At 43.1% G+C, this 18,879-nt stretch overlaps 1 protein-coding gene across 1 annotated transcript in view; it reads left to right on the top strand.

Annotated features, from left to right (window-relative positions):
* Positions 1-18,879, top strand: part of ABCA12 (ATP binding cassette subfamily A member 12) — a 159,451-nt gene that overhangs the window by 68,774 nt on the left and 71,798 nt on the right. The window contains exons 16-26 of the mRNA XM_075607232.1: positions 138-235; positions 872-1,128; positions 4,968-5,053; positions 6,102-6,226; positions 8,787-8,942; positions 9,438-9,611; positions 12,049-12,247; positions 12,368-12,507; positions 13,141-13,269; positions 14,417-14,507; positions 18,358-18,537. Of these exons, the coding sequence (XP_075463347.1) occupies positions 138-235; positions 872-1,128; positions 4,968-5,053; positions 6,102-6,226; positions 8,787-8,942; positions 9,438-9,611; positions 12,049-12,247; positions 12,368-12,507; positions 13,141-13,269; positions 14,417-14,507; positions 18,358-18,537 (1,635 nt within the window). The remainder of the gene's footprint in view (positions 1-137; positions 236-871; positions 1,129-4,967; positions 5,054-6,101; positions 6,227-8,786; positions 8,943-9,437; positions 9,612-12,048; positions 12,248-12,367; positions 12,508-13,140; positions 13,270-14,416; positions 14,508-18,357; positions 18,538-18,879) is intronic.

Here is an 18,879-nt window from a genome sequence, read left to right as displayed (position 1 = left end):
AGCAATCCATAATGCATTATAGATTGTGGTCAATTATTGTCCTTTCTGGGGATCTGAAGATCTGGCATGAAGAATGGAATTCAATATGGATTTCTTTGTGGTTAAGGGTCCCCGATTAATCATTTTATCTTCTGTAGGACACTTTGAAGAGGCGATTCAGCTCATACAGGCTGTGTTTACTAAAAACAATGATTCAGCAAATGCATTACTAACGGAAGAGATGGCCAAGCAAAAGGCAAGTCAAATAAAGAAAAGTAACTTCTTCAACTTATATCTTCTCAAATCTAGCACAGAGCATCTTCTGATATTGCTTCATACTGCTTTCATACTGTTTCACGACAAGAAACATGCTGCATAAGAGGGAAATCATGAGTATGATTTCACACACCTAACTATAACTCAATAGTTCTTCAGCTGACAGTCTAAAACTATATTGCTGTGGCTTCCCAATGATTAGTTTTGCAAGTCCCACTGCCATTGCCTAATTCCCTCCAGTAGTCCATATCCCATCTAGCATGTGTGTACTGTATATGTTGGCCACTACAAATTTTAATTAGATTCTCTCTAAATATATGTCCTTGTGTAGTGCATCATCTTTAGTCACCACTGCTTTTAAACATCATTTTCGCTGAGGTTTATTCATCGAAGACTATATGGCTGCAAAGTTGGGCAATGTTTCTGAAGAAGAACGCATATCCCAATAATCAGATTACCAGTTTCAGTGGGATGTTATAAATCTGGTGCATATTTTCAGACCATATGCATCCAAGAGACTTTGACCAGTGTCCCCTCTTTCTTTAGAGCTCATGTGTTATCACAGTTTCATGATTTTAAGCACATGTATGGTAACTGGATTTGGGTTTCTTCATAGATGTCTCAGCTACGAAACCTGACCACTCTTCTCTGTGGATTGGGAGACGCCAGCATCTCCCAGTCATCCTGCTACTTTGCGTGCCAGTTCCTCACGCTGCTGCAAACTGTGGCAGACTTTGTGGTTGCAGGGATCCGAGACGCCATTGCAGCTGCAAACACCAGCTCACCAGCAAACATAACATCTGTCATTGACACAATGTGGAAAAACTTCCAACAAGAACTCCTTGCAGAGCTGAGCTCAATGAGCATGAACTGGTAACAATACATTTGTAGTACTGTGTCAAACTATCATTCTGTTTCATGTTCATATACACTGCGGGGAGTGTGGACATTTAGGTCCATATTAACTAAGTGATGCTACTCGGAAGACTCCTTTTCCCTCTTTTGGTCAGTATTCCGGTACCGGAGGTGTCTTATGGAGTAGCATCGCTTAGTAAACATGGGCCTTCGAGCATACTGCACCGACACACTTTATTCGAGCAAATACCCGGTATGTACCTGGCAGATACCTGGAATGCGCCGCTCCTAACCTCTGGCAAGCCCCGTTGCATTTGCCTTCCCAGCCTGGGTTCATGCCTGGCTGATGGGCGGCTGATCTGTTAAATGATAATGATTAGGATATAATAGGCTGCAATGCTTCACGTGTCTACCAGATGGCATAAATTCATGAATTGTAATGCAGTATATATATATATGTACTGTGCAGTATTGCAGCCAGCGGGAATAAAATGCTTCAATCCCTGCCGGAAAATAACTCAATGCACTCGGGCAGAAAACAGTCACAAACCTCAAAACACCCGGGTTTACCCGAATTCGTGGGACTAGCCGAGCTCGAATAAAGTGTGTCGCCAGTGTAAGTACACTGACATTATAACATACAGGTATGCCGACAGAATGCAAGCATAATAAAATCAGTCAAAAATAGGATGTCTACAGCATTAAATCCTTGCGGCGAAGAGCTAACAATCTAAAGGGTTTACATATCAAGACAATGTTAGAACACCAGCAGACGTTTCCGTCTTGTATCTTTGTATTATATATATTTCAGTAGTGCACCTGCTGACACATTATAATTGGATGTATCCAATTCTGCATATCAAGGAGTCGCTTTTTTCCATTTTGCTTTTTTTGCATCAAAATGTCCTGAACTGGCAGGAAATCCTTTCTGACTAAAAATCTGCGTGAGAATTTTTACGTTTTAATTCAACAATGTGCAAAAAAAAATAGTGTAATGCATCAAAGCAAATGTTTCTTCCCCTTGATACATAGCTGCGTCAGTATTGTGGGAAACGTAGAATCAAGTCATTTTTTTTGTGTGAGACTGCGGCAGATCTCAGGGGTCTATGTAAAGTATCAAGAACGTGGTCTGCGCCGACGCAGCTGCGTCAAAAACAAAATCGCATTTTTTTTTTCTGTCTGAAACGTGACATGTTTATTAGGGATATTTCTCCTGTTGTAGAATCTGGTGCATGCTTCGCTGGTATTCTGCGCTAAAAAGATAACGGTAACGGAGAAAGACAACGTAGAAAACTGTCGAGAAAAGTAACGCAAGCCACACATTTTTTACTACCGGTATATAGAATGGCGCCAATATGCAAATGTAACTCCGCCCTAACTCCTCCCACTTGCTCCATTAATCCCTCTTGTCGAGACAGTCCCAGTCATGCCCACAAATTAAACAAAATTGCTACGTAGATGCAGCCTGGCGCAGGTAGTTTTCAACGCAACGTGCGTTTGAATAAAGACTTTGTCCTTTGATATATACACCCTGCAGTGTTTTCCATGCTAGTAAAAAGTTTCGTTTAAATGGCTCTGCTGTGAGGATTTTAATATTGGCATAAATCTCATCCTGGGAGTACCCATATAGCCCCACACCCTCCCAACACTGCCCACAATTTTCAATTTGTCCCAGTATCGGAAGAGGAGATTACACAAGCGCCCCTCAAAGTAAAACTAAAGCAGCCAATGTGGACCCGACTTACTGCAATCTAGGTTCCTACGACTTGGTGCCCCAGCCAATGCCAAACCAATTGCTTCCATAGTCAACTCTATCTTGTCTTCGGGCCATATCCCTAAGACCTGGAAAACTGCCAGAGTTGTCCCAATCTTCAAAAGTGGGGACAAAAACACTGTCTCAAACTACAGGCCAATCTCTCTTCTCCCAATACTTTCCAAAGTTATGGAAAAATGTGTCCACTCCCAATTAAGCGATTACTATACCAAGACAAATTTCCCTAACCAATTCCAATCTGGCTTTCGCCCCAAATACGCCACCGTAACTACCCTGCTAAAAGTTTGCAATGAAATCCAGTGTGGAATGGAACAGGGACAACGCACTGGTGCAATATTCCTAGATTTTGCAAAGGCTTTTGATACTGTTGATCATGCTATCCTGCTTAACAAACTCCAGTGCTCTGGATTAGGGAAGCATGCTTTAAACTGGTATCAGTCCTACCTATCAGGAAGATCCCAACATGTGTCCATCTCAGGCTCTAAGTCCAACCCCTTGAATATCACCTGTGGTGTCCCGCAAGACTCTGTTCTGGGGCCCCTACTCTTCTCAGTGTTCATCAATGATCTTCCCACAGCTTGTAAGGAAGCTTCAATACTCATATATGCAGATGACACAATCCTATATGCACACAGCCATAGCCTCTCAGACCTTGAAAACATTCTTCAGTCTGACTTTTTGAGACTCGAAAACTGGATTTCCCAAAACAAACTGTTTTTAAACACTGACAAGACTGTAACAATGGTATTTGGGACCAAGAATACATTTTTTAAAGCTTCCAGTAACTGAGCACCAGATCAGAACCAACGCTAATATCACCTTAACTCCTGTTACTAGTTTTAAATACCTGGGCATATGGTTTGACTCCCACTTAACATTCAGGATGCACATTGATACCCTGACATCCAAAACCTATGCCAAACTAAGTGTACTTTACAGGAACAAATCCTCCCTAAGTCTACTGGTCAGAAAGCGTATCGCACAGCAGATGCTAATGCCAATTATAGACTATGGAGACATAGTATACGGCTCGGCACCCCAAGCCCACCTTAGAAAACGTGACACTCTTACAATTCAATATGCCGCTTTGTCCTTCAATGCAACTACAACACACATCACTGCGAAATGCTCAAAGAACTAGATTGGTCATCCCTTGAGTCTAAGCGCAAAGTTCACTTTTCCTTTCTTGCCTTCAAATACTTTCTGGGCAAGCTACCCAGCTACCTGAACAAGCTCCTCACCCGTACCACATGCAGCACCTATCACCTGAGATCTGACTCCAAAAGACTGTTCATGGTCCCAAGGCTCAACAAAGTATCCGGTCGCTCCTCCTTCTCTTACCGTGCACCACAAAACTGGAACAACCTACCGGAGACACAGCCACCACCAGTTTAAGTTCTTTCAAAACTAAGGCTTTCTCACATTTTAATCTGGTCTGTAACTGTTACATAAGCCTATAATATATATCATCTCTAACTGTGCATGCAATGTCTTGTATATAATGTATACCCTGTTCAATTATGTAACTGTATTTGTAACCATGTATTATTTGTCATCTTAACTCTGTGCCCAGGACATACATGAAATCGAGAGATAACTCCCAATGTATTTCTTCCTGGTAAAACATTTTATAAATAAATAAATAATTCAGGGATGGCCAACTCCAGTCCTCAAAGGTCACCAACAGGTCAGGTTGTCAGGATATCCCTGCTTCAGCACAGGTGGCTCAATCAGTGGCTCCGTCGCAGACTGCACAACCTGTGCTGAAGCAGCGATTTCATGAAAACCTGACCTGTTGTTGGCCCTTGAGAACTTGAGTTGGCCAGTGCTTGTATAAATGATGCCTGTTTGGTTTAACTTGGACATGATTAAAATGCTTGGGGTCACAGAATTAATTGTGAAAGACGATGAGGACCATTAGTAAATTGCTCCTGGCAAATGCAAACTTTACAGCAACTGACCTCCCACTTTTCCTCCTGTTGCCCCTTTCTCTCTTTTGATAAATAACAACCATCATTTATCTAAAGCAATTCATGTTCTCACTCTTCTTTGCAAGGGTAAAGTCTTCTCCGATTTATTTCAGGCTTCAAGTCGCTGATCTTCAGAATCTTGGACAGAACTTGTCACTTATCCGGGATTTTATTAATATAAATAGCACTGGTTTCCAAGGTACTTTATTTTTTTTTTTAACCATTTGTTGGAAATTAGCAGTTTTCTTCCTAAAATGTACTCATTTTTTGGTATACAAAATAAAAACGCTGTTTTACAAAGAACAAAAATCCATGTAGTCGACATTGGTGACTAGTGACACTGAAAAACTATTATAGGGTTGAACTTGCATTAGTTAAGTTTTTATAATACGGGGGCACCAAAATCCAGTATGAAAGTGTGACATCATAATGAGTTAATGACTGATCTTTAAAATGGCTATACACAATATTATAACCGTGTTTCTGGACAAAAACAAAGCAATGTATCAATACAGCCAAACTTTAACACTAGTTGCAGTGACTGGTTTGAAAATGCTTCGAGCTGAATGGTATCTTCTGCTTTGGTTTTTATCATCTCTGCTCTTGGCCGGGCAGAGAAAGACACACTAAACTAACAAGTGGCGGTGGGAGAAAAAGTAACGCCTATAGGGTTGGGTGTCAGGGTATTATGAGATGACCAAGCAGTGTCCTAACTTTGTTATTTTAATAATTTAATAAGGCAAAATCTATCGGAAAAGGGAATGATTACACGCAAGTAGAAATCTATTACGTTTTTATGGCTGATCTTAAGTTCAAGCATTTGACGTCAAGGCACTAACATAAGGGACAATTATGCGTCCCGACAGACGTTTCTGGGAAAACAGGACAAGTTCATAAAATCAGGGACAATCCCGTATATATATATATATATATATATATATATATGGCGACCCTAAGCCATTACAAACATTCAATAAAATTGATAAAAAGAGATAATTGATAAAAAAAGATAAAATTGATAAAAAGAGGATTTTCTGGTCTCTGCAACTGAAGCTTTAAAAGGTTTATATTAGATGCATCAGTTGTTGAGGCGGATGAAAAAATAAAATAACATTGATTAAACTATATGCATGCTTTTTTAATTTATTGATTTTAGACTTTTATTCCTGTCAAGTATGTAATAATTAGTGAGAAGTGGAAGGCACTTTAAAGCATCACATTATACCTTTCTTTCTTTTGTTATAAAGCAACAATCAGAGACCTGTTTAGAAACAGCAGCGATCTGGAGGAGCAACTGCATCGTGTGTTAAATATCCCACTGGAAAGTATTAATGCTCTGATGATGGTGCCAATCCCGGACAATAAGTTTCAGGTAGGTTCTCAGCATACCACAGGTCTCTTTAAGTGAATAGTAAGGGATCTCTCTATCTCTCATATTATATATACAGCTCAACCCTGTTATAGGGCGGTACTTAGGGTCCAAAGAATATCATTGCGTTATATGCGGATCGTGTTACAAATTTTTATTTTTCTAAAATTGCACCCCTCAGGGGTTCCGCGGAGGGGGGAGCTGGGATAACTCACTCAGCTGTCTCAGACCCGGCGGCGCAGTGGCACCCCCACGCAGGACTGACCCGGCATCAGCAGCAGCTGGCAGCTCTCTCCTCTTCAGATGTAGCTTTTGGGGAGCGTAGATGGCAAATGGTCTCAGCGTGGTGTTCCTCAATGAAACAGAGATGACACTCTTAGTGCAACATTGTATGTTCAACAGGGTATTTGTATTTAAGCAAAGAATATTGCACTTACATTTGCACAATGTAGCAAATAAAAATTATAGGCGAGTGGCTCGGTCGTCCGCGATCTGCCCGGCTGTTGTGGTGCGCCGCGTGACGTCACGGAGCGTCCAGTTGGCATGGCAACACGGCGTCACACATTCTCGGAGGTACTCGGATTTGGAAGCGGAATTACGTCACACGCCTCCAGCCACGAAATTCAAGGTACAAACCGACAGTGGATTCAACAGAATATTCTTGCTCAGTTCCAATGCGCATGATTTACCTATTTTCTGTGAGTGGCCTGATTTTAGCTGGTGTATATTAAAACCATAATCCATGGAAATGGGTAGGTTCCTGGGGAAGATGTAATTGCAACTGAAATCTTGAAAGACACTGGAGAAGAATTAGAGAGAATCCTTGCAAAACTCTTTACATGCTGCTTGAAGAACAGGAGAATTCCAGAGCAACGGAGCAATGCCCTATCTATCCTCATCTACAAGAAAGGAGGCAAAGAAGACCTCAAGAACTACAGACTCATCTGTCTACTTCCAATCACTAGCAAGATTTTTAGGAAGATGCTCACTAATCGGCTGCAACAGACACTGGACTTTGCCCAGTCTAGAGAGCAAGCAGGATTTTGCAGTGGATACAACACAATGGACCACATTCGTGTCATACAAGAAAGGATTTCCAGAAGTAATGAATATAATCTACCACTTTTTTTTAGGATTTGTAGATTATGAAAAAGCATTGTATTCCGTCTGCATCTCAGCATTAAGAAGACAAAGGGGCCTATTCTCGTAATTGCAAGTTGTGTCAATCCATATCTAAAGAGCCCTTTCCGATCGAATTGGCATGCTTTGCTATTGTGTAAGCACTTCTCGCATATCCACTCAGTTTGAAAAAGGCTTTTTTTTAGATGCATTTTCACTCTGACTCTGCCAATCCAATCGGTTTATCCAAAAAGCCTCCAACTCTCATTTTTTGATGACAACTGCAATTCTCGTTGCTCCGTTGTCAAACCCATGTTTATAACTCAAATTGGTTTTCACGCCACCTCAACGGTGAACGAGATTCATATTGTGAATTCCATCCATCCATGCTGAGAGAGAGCCAGGGGGTTGTCTACATGATGAGCTGAATAAATGCCTTTCTTCTTCTACCCCTTGTGCTGTGATATATTCACAGTATATATATATATATATATATATATATATATATATATATATATATATATATATATATATATATAATGCACATCGCTGGTATTCGTTATAGAATTGATCCAAACTAGTATTTAAACTAGTATTTTATTCATGTAGTCACAGGTGCGGGACATGCTTACAATGCCAGATTAATTGGTAAATCTAAGAAGCTTTTCTAATGTTGGAATGGTCACAAATTGACATAGTGCATGAATATAAAAATAAAAATTATTAAATGAATGATGTAAATAAGACGGAGAAAAGGGTCCACACTGGAGGTAGAGGCAGCTTCTGGTCGGTTTCTGTTCTAGATAAAATCTAGAACATAGAAGTGCAAAAAACAACTCCCATAGCGCAAATAAGTTTAATCACACAATATTGAAGTGTAAAAATAAATACAATGCACTTACAAAGGTAGTTGTGTGATGAGGTAACATGAACATGAGTTAGGCATAGAACGGAGTTCAGTGTAGGACCATCCCCGTTCATCTAGGCTGGTGGTAACACTGTCCATTAGATCTGCCTGTGGAACTGTAGAGTCCTTACATGTCTGCTACAGGTAACTCTAGGTGCCAAAATTCTCCTACGCATTTCGCAGCGTCCAGACACTTCATCAGGGTCATGATAAATATATATAATGTAACTTTGACAAAATAAACAGCACTGGTATTTTTAGTAGACGTTATCCCAACTAAAGCCAAGGATCCAGGAGTGTCTGAGGTTAGATAGAAGGCAGCAGACTTTGTGAGCAGAAGGGTCCTTAACTGCTGTCATTTTTATGCTGTCCAGATACAGTCCGTACAAAACTGCACAGAACAGACATACTGTATCATGGAGATTTACAATGAGAGTGACATACTATCTGCTGGTGGCCGTACTGTACCTTACTGTAAAGCTGAATGCTGATTCCACATCTATTTCATCTTGTTTTTTCCCCCGCTTCTGTTCACAGATTATGAATTGGTTTGTCCAAGTCGATCAGTGCAGTGCCAATAAGTCTTTAGTATCACAACCGCTCAGGGTGTTTTGTAACCTGTCCCGGGAGTCGGGGTACCAGATGGCCGTCATATTTTTACAGAACGTGGATGTTTTTAACTTGATCTACAGAGTGAGTGCTTATTCTAATATTGAGGGGTGTGGGTTTAGGGCAGGGGACAATTTCAGTCCTCAAGACCCCCAACATGTCTGATTTAAGGCGCTATCCTAACTTCAGCACAGCTGGCTCAACCAGTGGCTTCAACTGAGCTACCTGTGCTGAAGCTGAGATAGCCTTAAAACCTGACCTGTTGTGGAGCCTTGAGGAGTGGAGTTGAGCACCCCTGGTTTAGGGGATGGAACAGATGCAGAGATGGGACACATGTTTCTTTTATGACTTTTTAATTTTGCCTGGGAGTGTACCCATTTATTCCCTTGACAATTGTTACGTTTGATGTCAATATATATACACACACACACACACACACACACACACACACACACACAAACACATATATATATATATACACATTCATACACACATCACACACATGACATATATACATATATGTAGCAAAGTAAATATCTGACTTCTGCTAATGACCTTGCTGCCTCATCTCCTTATCAGTTACTTATCCCTGGAACATTGCAAGCGGAGATTGACCTGGCTTTAAAGGTACTGGCAAAGTTGATTGAGGAGCTGGACACGTTTTTGAATAGGATGCCCCCCGAACAAGAGGTTGCTGCCATGATTAAGAAAATCCGAAGTCTGACGGGTTTATCGAGCAGGCAGCAGGCAGATGTAAGTAACCCTTGTGGATTACCATCAGAGTTCCCATGGAAATTACAGGTTTTTTTGTCATAGGACAATTTCAATAGATAGATTTTTATGCAGGGCTGCACTGAATTGCTCCTGTTTATGATCAGCAAGGAATCTGTCATTTTTTTTGGCTGCAATACAATGTTTCCCCTCCTCCTGGAAGCCACAGGGCAGTGTAGAAACGCACATGGCTGCTTCAATCGTAAAAAATAAATAAGTATTTTTTTTAATTTTAAAAAGCTCTATATTCCAGTTTTTGAAACTTGATGCAGATTATTAGCTGGGGAGGTTTTTCTTGCAGCCTCCAGAGTCGCTATGTATGACAGACTGCAAAACTAGTGCAAAAAAAGCTGTTTGCCAAGGGAAAGAAATGCCATTACTTCCCATTGGATATATTTCTGATTAAACAAGATTTATTCTGGCCCAAGCACACCCTGATAGATGAGTAGGGACAGGCAGGTTAACTCAATCCCAGATATCAAGCAAGGGAACCTTCTTACTTGCTGAAGTGTTTATTTGGGGCAACAACATACAAATAAAAAAGGGGGGAAAAGTACTGAGGAAACACTGGGACATGAGAGCAGTGGAGGGGAGAGGGAGCTATGGGGGAAGTGGGCTAAATGCAAGATATAGGGATAGGTAAAAATCAGTAACTTTACCAGGATAGGAGAGATGGCTGCTCAAGGTGGATGCTGGTACTAAGAGGAAGCATGCTGGTCTGGGCTGATGAGAAATTAACTGGGACAATACCACTTGCAAGGGGAGGGGAGCAGTCCATCCTGGTAAAAAGGCAGGGGGGTTGCCAAGACAACTGGCTGAAGCCAAAAAGCCACAAGAGGCTGCAACATTGTTGCAACAGCTAGGCTGGGGAGTGCTGGCAGCCTGAAGACAGAGAAAAAACACAATCCTGTTCCAGGAGAAGATTTGAAGCTGACTGTCTCTTACTTACTTATGTAAAAGTGAATAAGTGACATTACAGCTGTGTGTACGTGCCAGCACGGAGTATATTAAAGATGCATAATATACATGTATATATGTATCTAAGAAGAAAATGTATAAGGTGCGCAAAACTGATTTAAAATAGTGTTGCAATGATGTCTATGAGTGCTGCCACAATGTAATGGGTGTGCACCACCCCAAAGAAAATAAAAAGTACAAAAAAAAACCATAAAAGGCGCAAATCAGAGACACAGGTGCATGGATATACAACACCTGAAGGATAAATATGTGAACAAGTCCTATATTTGAATTCCACAACGAGATGTACCTATAGATGAAAAAGATATCAATATGGTGAAGTACGTTTATGAATAAAATGATGGCGCAAGCAACAGAGGCTACTTACACTGTAGCAGAAATAACAGGCACATCCGTAAAATGCGTTCAGATCGCTGCATCAAAGGGGCTGATAGTCTCAGGAACCGCTCACTCCGTCTGTGTGCTCGGACGCGGAAGCGTCACGGCTCAGCTGTTATCAGCAGTTGCGCGGGTCCTCTGATGGTGACGTCACTCCCCTAAGCTGGCTCCGTTCTTGAGCCACAGGGCTCAATTCCAAAATTGATATAACAGTCCCAATAGCCTTTAAATAAGGCTTTGCTGCAAATAGAAAGACAGGTGAAAGTCCTGAATATAACAGAAATAGGGAGATCTACTGAGAGACCCGCACCTACTAGTTTCGTCTGAGTTTAGACTTCTTCTGGGACTTGTTCACATATTTATCCTTCAGGTGTTGTATATCCATGCACCTGTGTCTCTGATTTGCACCTTTTGTGTTTTTGTTTGTTTGTTTGTTTTTGTACTACTGTATGTATATATGTATATTTTATATTTTATTTTACATTTTATTTATTTTTTTACACAGAGTTGAAACAGGTGGTCCCCGGAACCCCAATTTCAGCTCTGTGTCCCCTGATTCCAGAGACACTTACTACTACAGTCGGTGCCGGTAGCCACTCCACTAGCAGAGATCACGTAATGGGCCGCTTTTCAAAGCTCCCGCACCCTGCGGACCAATAGGAAGTCGTGACATCATCCGGTGCAGTTTCCTATTGGTCCACGTGGTGCAGAGCTTTAAAAAGCAGAGAGATACCAGGATCTCAGGAAGCAGGGGGTCCCAGGAGCTAAAATTAATGGCGTTCAGCTCCGGAGACGCCATGCTGTAATACTGTGTATAGTTATTATTATTTTTGAAAGCACTTGGATTGCCTCTTTAGATAAAACGTATGGTTTCCCCCTGTATTCCCATTTTATTTTTCCCATTCCATTTTGATGCTACTTAAACGGTCTGATATTAGCGCCTGTCTGTCCTAAACTCTCCGTGTGCCTGCAGTTGCATTGTTCTGAGGGTGGGCATCTTTAGCTGTCCCTCTCTCTGCTGATACAATGATAACATTATGGCTGCCTTCACCGTCCTTTTCAGGAACTGTTGATGCCCAGAAGCGCCAAAACGTCTAGCGCTCCCTCCTTTTCGATGATCTCGACACTTCTCTGCAACAGAAATTATGGCACACTCTTCAGTTACCTTTCCTATCTCTCCTCTTCTACGAAAACAAACTCCTCAGTTCCGCAGAATCAGACAGTGCAAGATCTTATGCTAAAATATGGCATACCTAACACCAGTAAGTACGGGGAAACCGCCATCTGCAAAGGAGCATGGGATATTGTACAGGAACTCCGCTAGTCCCAGGCCTGGCTTGCTGTATGTGACATACTGCCTGTTCTATTATTATTTTTTTTAGGTCCATTTTGCTCAGAGTTCTTCCTGAATTTGGTTAGCACTTCACGTGGGGCTTTCTTCTGGGTGCTCCTGAAACCTGTGCTGTATGGACAGATTCTTTACACCCCGAACACCACAGACACGCAGAAAATAATGCAGAAGGTACAGCACAATAACACTGCTGTGTGTCCAAGACAAGGCACTTTGGCCTAGATCCAGTAAACTCCCTTGAGCTTAACATGATGTTAAGCTACGTTGTACACGTGACAATATATAATTCTACAGTCTTACCTAAGCTGGCAATCTCTCAAAATTCTGATTGTGTGCCTAACACAGGGGTTTTCAACCTGTTTTTGGTTAAGGAACCCTAGCATTAGATTGTGAAATTCTGGGGAACCTCAACCCCCCCCCCCAATCCATCCCTCTTCTCCCCCCCCATCCATCCCTCCCACCTCCATCCATCCTTCTCTCACACCTGTTTGTCCGTCTCCCTCTCTCCCCCCCTCTCTCTGTTCCCCCTTATATTCCCTCCCTCTTTTTCTCTTACGCTCTTGCCCCTACTTATTCTCTCTCCCTCTTTACGCTCTCTCCCTCCCTTACGCTCTTTCCCACCCCCCCCTCTTATGATCTCTCCCCCCTTACGCTCCCCCCCCTCTTATGATCTCTCCCCCCTTACGCTCCCCCCCCCCCTGGCCCCTCTGCATGTGAAGGGGTTATAGGCAGCGTGGCCATGCTGTGGGGTAAGAAGTGTTACTGGCCTTTACGCAGCCTTGTTTGTTCTGTCTCTTCTTGCAGACAAACAGTACACTGCAGCAACTAGTGGATTTAAAGAACAACAGCGCGACTTGGCTACCTAGGATCCAGATGTTACTGGAAATCTGGCCTCTCATTCAACAGGCTGCACCGCTCATCAGGATCCTGCAGGTAACTAAACCACTGCCGCCCCCTCCTGCCCCGACCCACACCCAGCGGTCCTAAAGCTCTTCAATATGCAATATGCTGTGAAGGAGATAATATCTCCCTGAGCATGGGGGAGACCGCTTCACCGCTTGTCAGGAAGCCTCAATACATGTGTATGCAGATGACACAATCCTATATGCACACAGCCATAGCCTCTCCGACCTTCAACACATACAGGCATACCCCGGTTTAAGGACACTCACTTTAAGTACACTCGCGAGTAAGGACATATCGCCCAATAGGCAAACGGAAGCTCGCACATGCGCCTGTCAGCACGTCCTGAACAGCAATACCGGCTCCCTACCTGTATCGAAGCTGTGCGCAAGCGGGGAGACTATAGAGCCTGTTACAGATGCGTTATTTACATCAGTTATGCACGTATATGACGATTGCATTACAGTACATGCATCGATAAGTGGAAAAAGGCAGTGCTTCACTTCAAGTACATTTTCGCTTTACATACATGCTCCGGTCCCATTGCGTACGTTAATGCGGGGTATGCCTGTACTTCAGTCTGACTTTTTGAGACTCGAAAACTGGATTTCCCAAAACAAACTGTTTTTAAACACTGACAAGACTGTAACAATGGTATTTGGGACCAAGACTAAATTTTTAAAGCTGCCAGCGACTGAGCCCCACATTAGAACCAACACTAACACCACCCTAACTCCTGTCACTAGTTTTAAATACCTGGGCATATGGCTTGACTCCCACTTAACATTCGGGATGCACATTGATACCCTGACAACCAAGACCTATGCCAAACTAGGGGTACTTTACAGGAACAAATCCTCCCTTAGTCTCCTGGTCAGAAAGCGTATCGCACAGCAGATGCTAATGCCAATTATAGACTATGGACTATGGACCCCCCTCCCCCTAATAATAATTATTATTATTATGCAGCATTCAAAGAACCATTGAGTTCAATTGGATAATGGAAAGTTGTTGGCCAATAGAGTATATAATATATCAAGTATATAGGTGTTCACAAGCAAACATGAGCATTACCTGTGTCACCTTGTATCTCCCCCTTGTACAAGGATTCCCTTACAGCCTTAAGTAACCTGTTCTTTTTTTTCCTTGCTGTAAACATTTCGGTTTTCCTCCGCAGGATGTTCTCAGCAACGCCGTTGTGGGGGGCATTTTGCAGCAGTTTTTAAACCTCAACATCACCGAGCTGGCTGATAAATTAAATCGAACGCGTAAGTATTCGAAATATCCTCTCTCCCAGGACTGACTGTTACAATGTTTCCGCTGCGCTTCCCCTGGCTGAGTGTGGCTGGCATCAGGAACATATTGCTGAGGGTTAAAGGTAGTTGAGCTTAGAAAATGAGTCGTATTTCAGGGAACTGGTTAGCATAGATTGTAAGCTCTTCGGGGCAGGGACTCCTTTCCCTAATGTTATTTTTATGTCTCAAGCGCTTATTCCCATTATGTGTTATAATATTATGTCCCGTGTATTACTGCTGTGAGCTATGTACATGGATGGCACTATATAAATAAAGATATACATACATACAATAGTATACAGAACACGGAGATTCCTTTCAATTTCCTTATCGTACCTGCAGAAATGGAAACAAATCTCCTGTTTCCTCGTCCTCCACTAGAAGGCGCTGTTTTACCACAGATATCAGCAAATTCAGTCATGCTCTTTATCTTTATAGAGTTTTGCCACTGTGTATAAAGCAACGTATAGTATTATTACCACCATATTCCCCTTTTGCTCTGCATTCCTGTGAATACCCTAATATATACATGTTTTCTTTCAGTCCGTGTGTGTCCGTGTGTCCGTGTGAAAAGAGCAGGCTCCGATGTACTTATGAACTGTACTTTATTCAACGTCTCGGCTCCCGACTGAAGCCTTTTTAAAGAATGTCCTGACAAAGCCTCCGTTGAGAACAGAAATGCTGAATTAAGTACAGTTCATAACTACATCGGAGTGCCTGCTCTCTAAGTTCCTGATATATATACCGTTAACACCACACCGTTAACACTGAACATTATCTTATAAGGGTTCCATGTAAAAATGGATTTCAGGCAAAAGGTGACACGGTGTGCTCATTTGCATGTCATTTCCCAGAATCCCTTGCAGCAGTGGATGCACTGTATGCTAAGTAGGTGATAATGATGAAAGGCAGAGTAGCAGACCTGTCTAAGGCCTCGGCCAGGCTCCCCACTGGAGTGCTGAGGCACGCTGAGGCGCGCTGAGGCTCAGGGAAGGCGGGTGCTTTCCCTGGCCTTGCGGTTGCTTGCCCTGCGCGCCGTCGGGGGGCGGGGTGGGACGGGGGCGGGCCAGTGACGTCACGGAGCTGGTTCGCCCTCATTGGGCGAACCGCTCACGTGACCGGCCCTGCGCTCCGGCAAGTGCGTGAATGTAAAAATCTGCTAAGACCTACGCTTCCGCGCGCTTGCGGAAGCGTAGGCGAGCCCCTACTAAAGCCGCTCTAATTGCGACTGTAGGGGCTCAGTACCAAGCATGATCGAGCGCCAGCACGCTTCAGCGAGCTAGCGCTTACCATGGACGAGGTCTAAGACATGTGAATGTGTTCCCAAGTGATCTTTTTATTTGATATATATATAGATATCGTATTGGCCAGAATATAGTGCGGGCTCGCACATAATACGACTTTAAAGTTTTTCCGGTGTTCTACATGAAAAATAAAAGGTGTCAGGCTGCGCGTATAATACGAATACAGTCTTCAAAAGGACATTTTAGGAAAAAGCACAGCACTATATTCAGCCCAATACGGTATATATATATATATCTATATATATATCTATATCTATATTTATATATAGACATATGGAGACCAGGGGATCCTGATAGCCAAAAAGAGACAGCACACTGCAGGTATGGTATCAAAAAAGTGTATTCAGTAACACAAGGCCGCCAACGTTTCGGTCCTCCCAACGGGACCTTCCTCAGGGCAGTGTTACTGAATACACTTTTTTGATACCATACCTGCAGTGTGCTGTCTCTTTTTGGCTATCAGGATCCCCTGGTCTCCATATGTCTACATACTCTCTATGGGACAAGCATCTGCCTCCTGCAACAAAACCGTGAGTGCTAATCTCCATACCTGACTATATCTATATATATATATATATATATATATATATATATATATAGATATAGATATAGATATAGATATGTAACGGGGTTTCCCCCACCCAATCGCAGATCACACGGTGTGGGGGCAGGAAACATACATGGTTACTAATTGTGGTGCATAACCTGTTGGCTCACAGGAGGGCTGAGCTTCCGCCATGGGGAACCTGGGGTAATATTACTGTGGACAACTTACGTATAACGATGCAGCGCCTCCACCTGCGATGGCTCCCACCAGAGGGGGAGTAGTTCCTCGCAGGACAATCAATACTCACACACAAAATATATATATATGGGACTTTACTTATTCCGCAACACAACATATAACCACAACAGTTTGCATAACCTGTGTCCCTTCCTGGAGAAGACACTTACTGCGCCATGCAGGACGCTTACGCTAATTTGCACCACAGCGGGCGCTAACACTTCTAGGCGTCACGGCGGACGCTACCACCTCTAGGCGTCACGGCGGACGCTACCACCTCTAGGCGTCACGGCGGACGCTACCACCTCTAGGCGTCGCGGCGGACGCTACCACCTCTAGGCGTCACGGCGGACGCTACCTCCCAAAGTGTGATCCCACCCTGTGTCCAGTAACCCCAACCCAATGTCTCGCACTCCCAAGTCATATACCAATGTGTGTGTGTGACTGCGCAGCCACTATGTCTGGTGATAGGCCTTGTTGGTGCACGTGAGTTGTGGGTTACCTGCCCGGGCTCCAGCCACGGGTGCCGCTATATCACTGGGGTTGGATCCACCGGGATATCCTCCTACGCGTGGGGTGAATTCCAGCGCGGATAATATCACCGTACAGCTCCGCACCGTCTCTACCTTAGTTAGGGTCTGTCTGCTGCCAGCAGGCCGCAGTCACGCTAGCTGGGCCTCCGTGGGGATAGTCCAGCTCCCTCGTAACAATCCGAGCAATGTCCGTGATACACTCCTAGCAAATATATAATGGGGCAGGGTCCCTAACCTAAGGCCTGTCACTACAATACTCAGCTGGGATGACTCAGGGCTATCTGGGGCCTAGGGGACTTGCTGGCCTAGTGCAGAGAGTCACAGACCCCTGCACCCTACCTCCTTCCCCTAGCAGCTCCAGTCACCAACTGCTTTTCTCTGTCTGCTTTGTGCTGCCAGACTCACAGCTCTGCATCAGACTACCGCAACAATGTTGCAGACCTCCAGGTGCCTCTTACTGACAGAGGCAGCACAGCAACAGGAACTCACTCTAACAACTAACAACGCGCGCTCGCATACCAGAAGGAGGGGGTGGTGCGCAAGGGGGAACCTGGCTACAGATATATATATATGAAAAAGTATTTGTGCAATATAAAGAAAGTCCATATAAACAAGCACTCATCGCTTGTAAAGAATTTATTGTAGGATCAACGTTTCTGTAACCTTGATCCTACAATAAATCCTTCACAAGCGATTAGTACCTGTTTATATTGATATATATATATATATATATATATATATATATATATATATATATATATATATATTTTTTTTTTTTTTTTTGGTGTTCTATCGATTTTAATAAACCATATTTGTCAGTGCCATTATTTAGTGCATATTATATACCCTTACTCCCCTATGTGCATTTTCTTTATGGCTACTAGCCCCCACGGGCTTTTTCTGGACAGTGTGAGGGCATCTTTTTTTATGAGTAAACCCCTTGCCTGCTTTATCCATTGTAACACCGCTGGAAGAAGAGATCAGTGTACCTCGAAAGCTCGCACACATAAAAGCATTTAGTTAGCCACAGAACGGTATCGTCTATTCATTTTTGATTATTAAAGCTCGGCTAACACGGTACAGATACCTCTACATATATACACTGGGTGTCTGAAATACCTGTACTTAACAATGACAGAAAAACTTGCACAAAACGTAAATATACATACAGCAAATGACATGTTTCCCTCATATCTCCACAGAGAACTTAATACAACTAGTGAACGGCAGCATGGATTCCATCCAGCAGTTTGGAAGCGTCATCCCGGTGCTGTTGAACTTTTCATCCTGTGTGGTATACGACCGTATCCGGGGTATGAACAGCGTGGACGAAATGCTAGCAAAGGCAGCGGAGTTACTCAAGACTAACGAGCTATTTGCAGGTGACGAAGGAGCGCTTTTAATTAACAAAAGCAATTGAATTGCAGTGGCAAAGTTACGGTGGATTTGGAAACCGAGTCAATCAGAATAGTTCATTTTCATTTGGTGCTGGCAGTCCCTGCTGAACTGGGGAGAAATGCATGGGTGCAAGAGCTTACACTTATATATATATCTTGCACCAGGAAATAAAGGGATAATACATGAATAACAGCAAAGACTTAGGGTGATGAAGGAGCTAGCGCTGGATCTTTAGTTGAATGACCAGTGATTTCCCTGCCAGGCCACTCCTAAATAACAAACTCACCACCCCAGCAAGCTCTAACCCCAGAACCCACCACATCATA

The sequence above is a fragment of the Ascaphus truei genome, chromosome 7 (genome assembly GCF_040206685.1).
Source record: "Ascaphus truei isolate aAscTru1 chromosome 7, aAscTru1.hap1, whole genome shotgun sequence".
NCBI classification, from domain to species: domain Eukaryota; kingdom Metazoa; phylum Chordata; class Amphibia; order Anura; family Ascaphidae; genus Ascaphus; species Ascaphus truei.
This window is presented reverse-complemented; position numbering and strand designations above follow the sequence as displayed.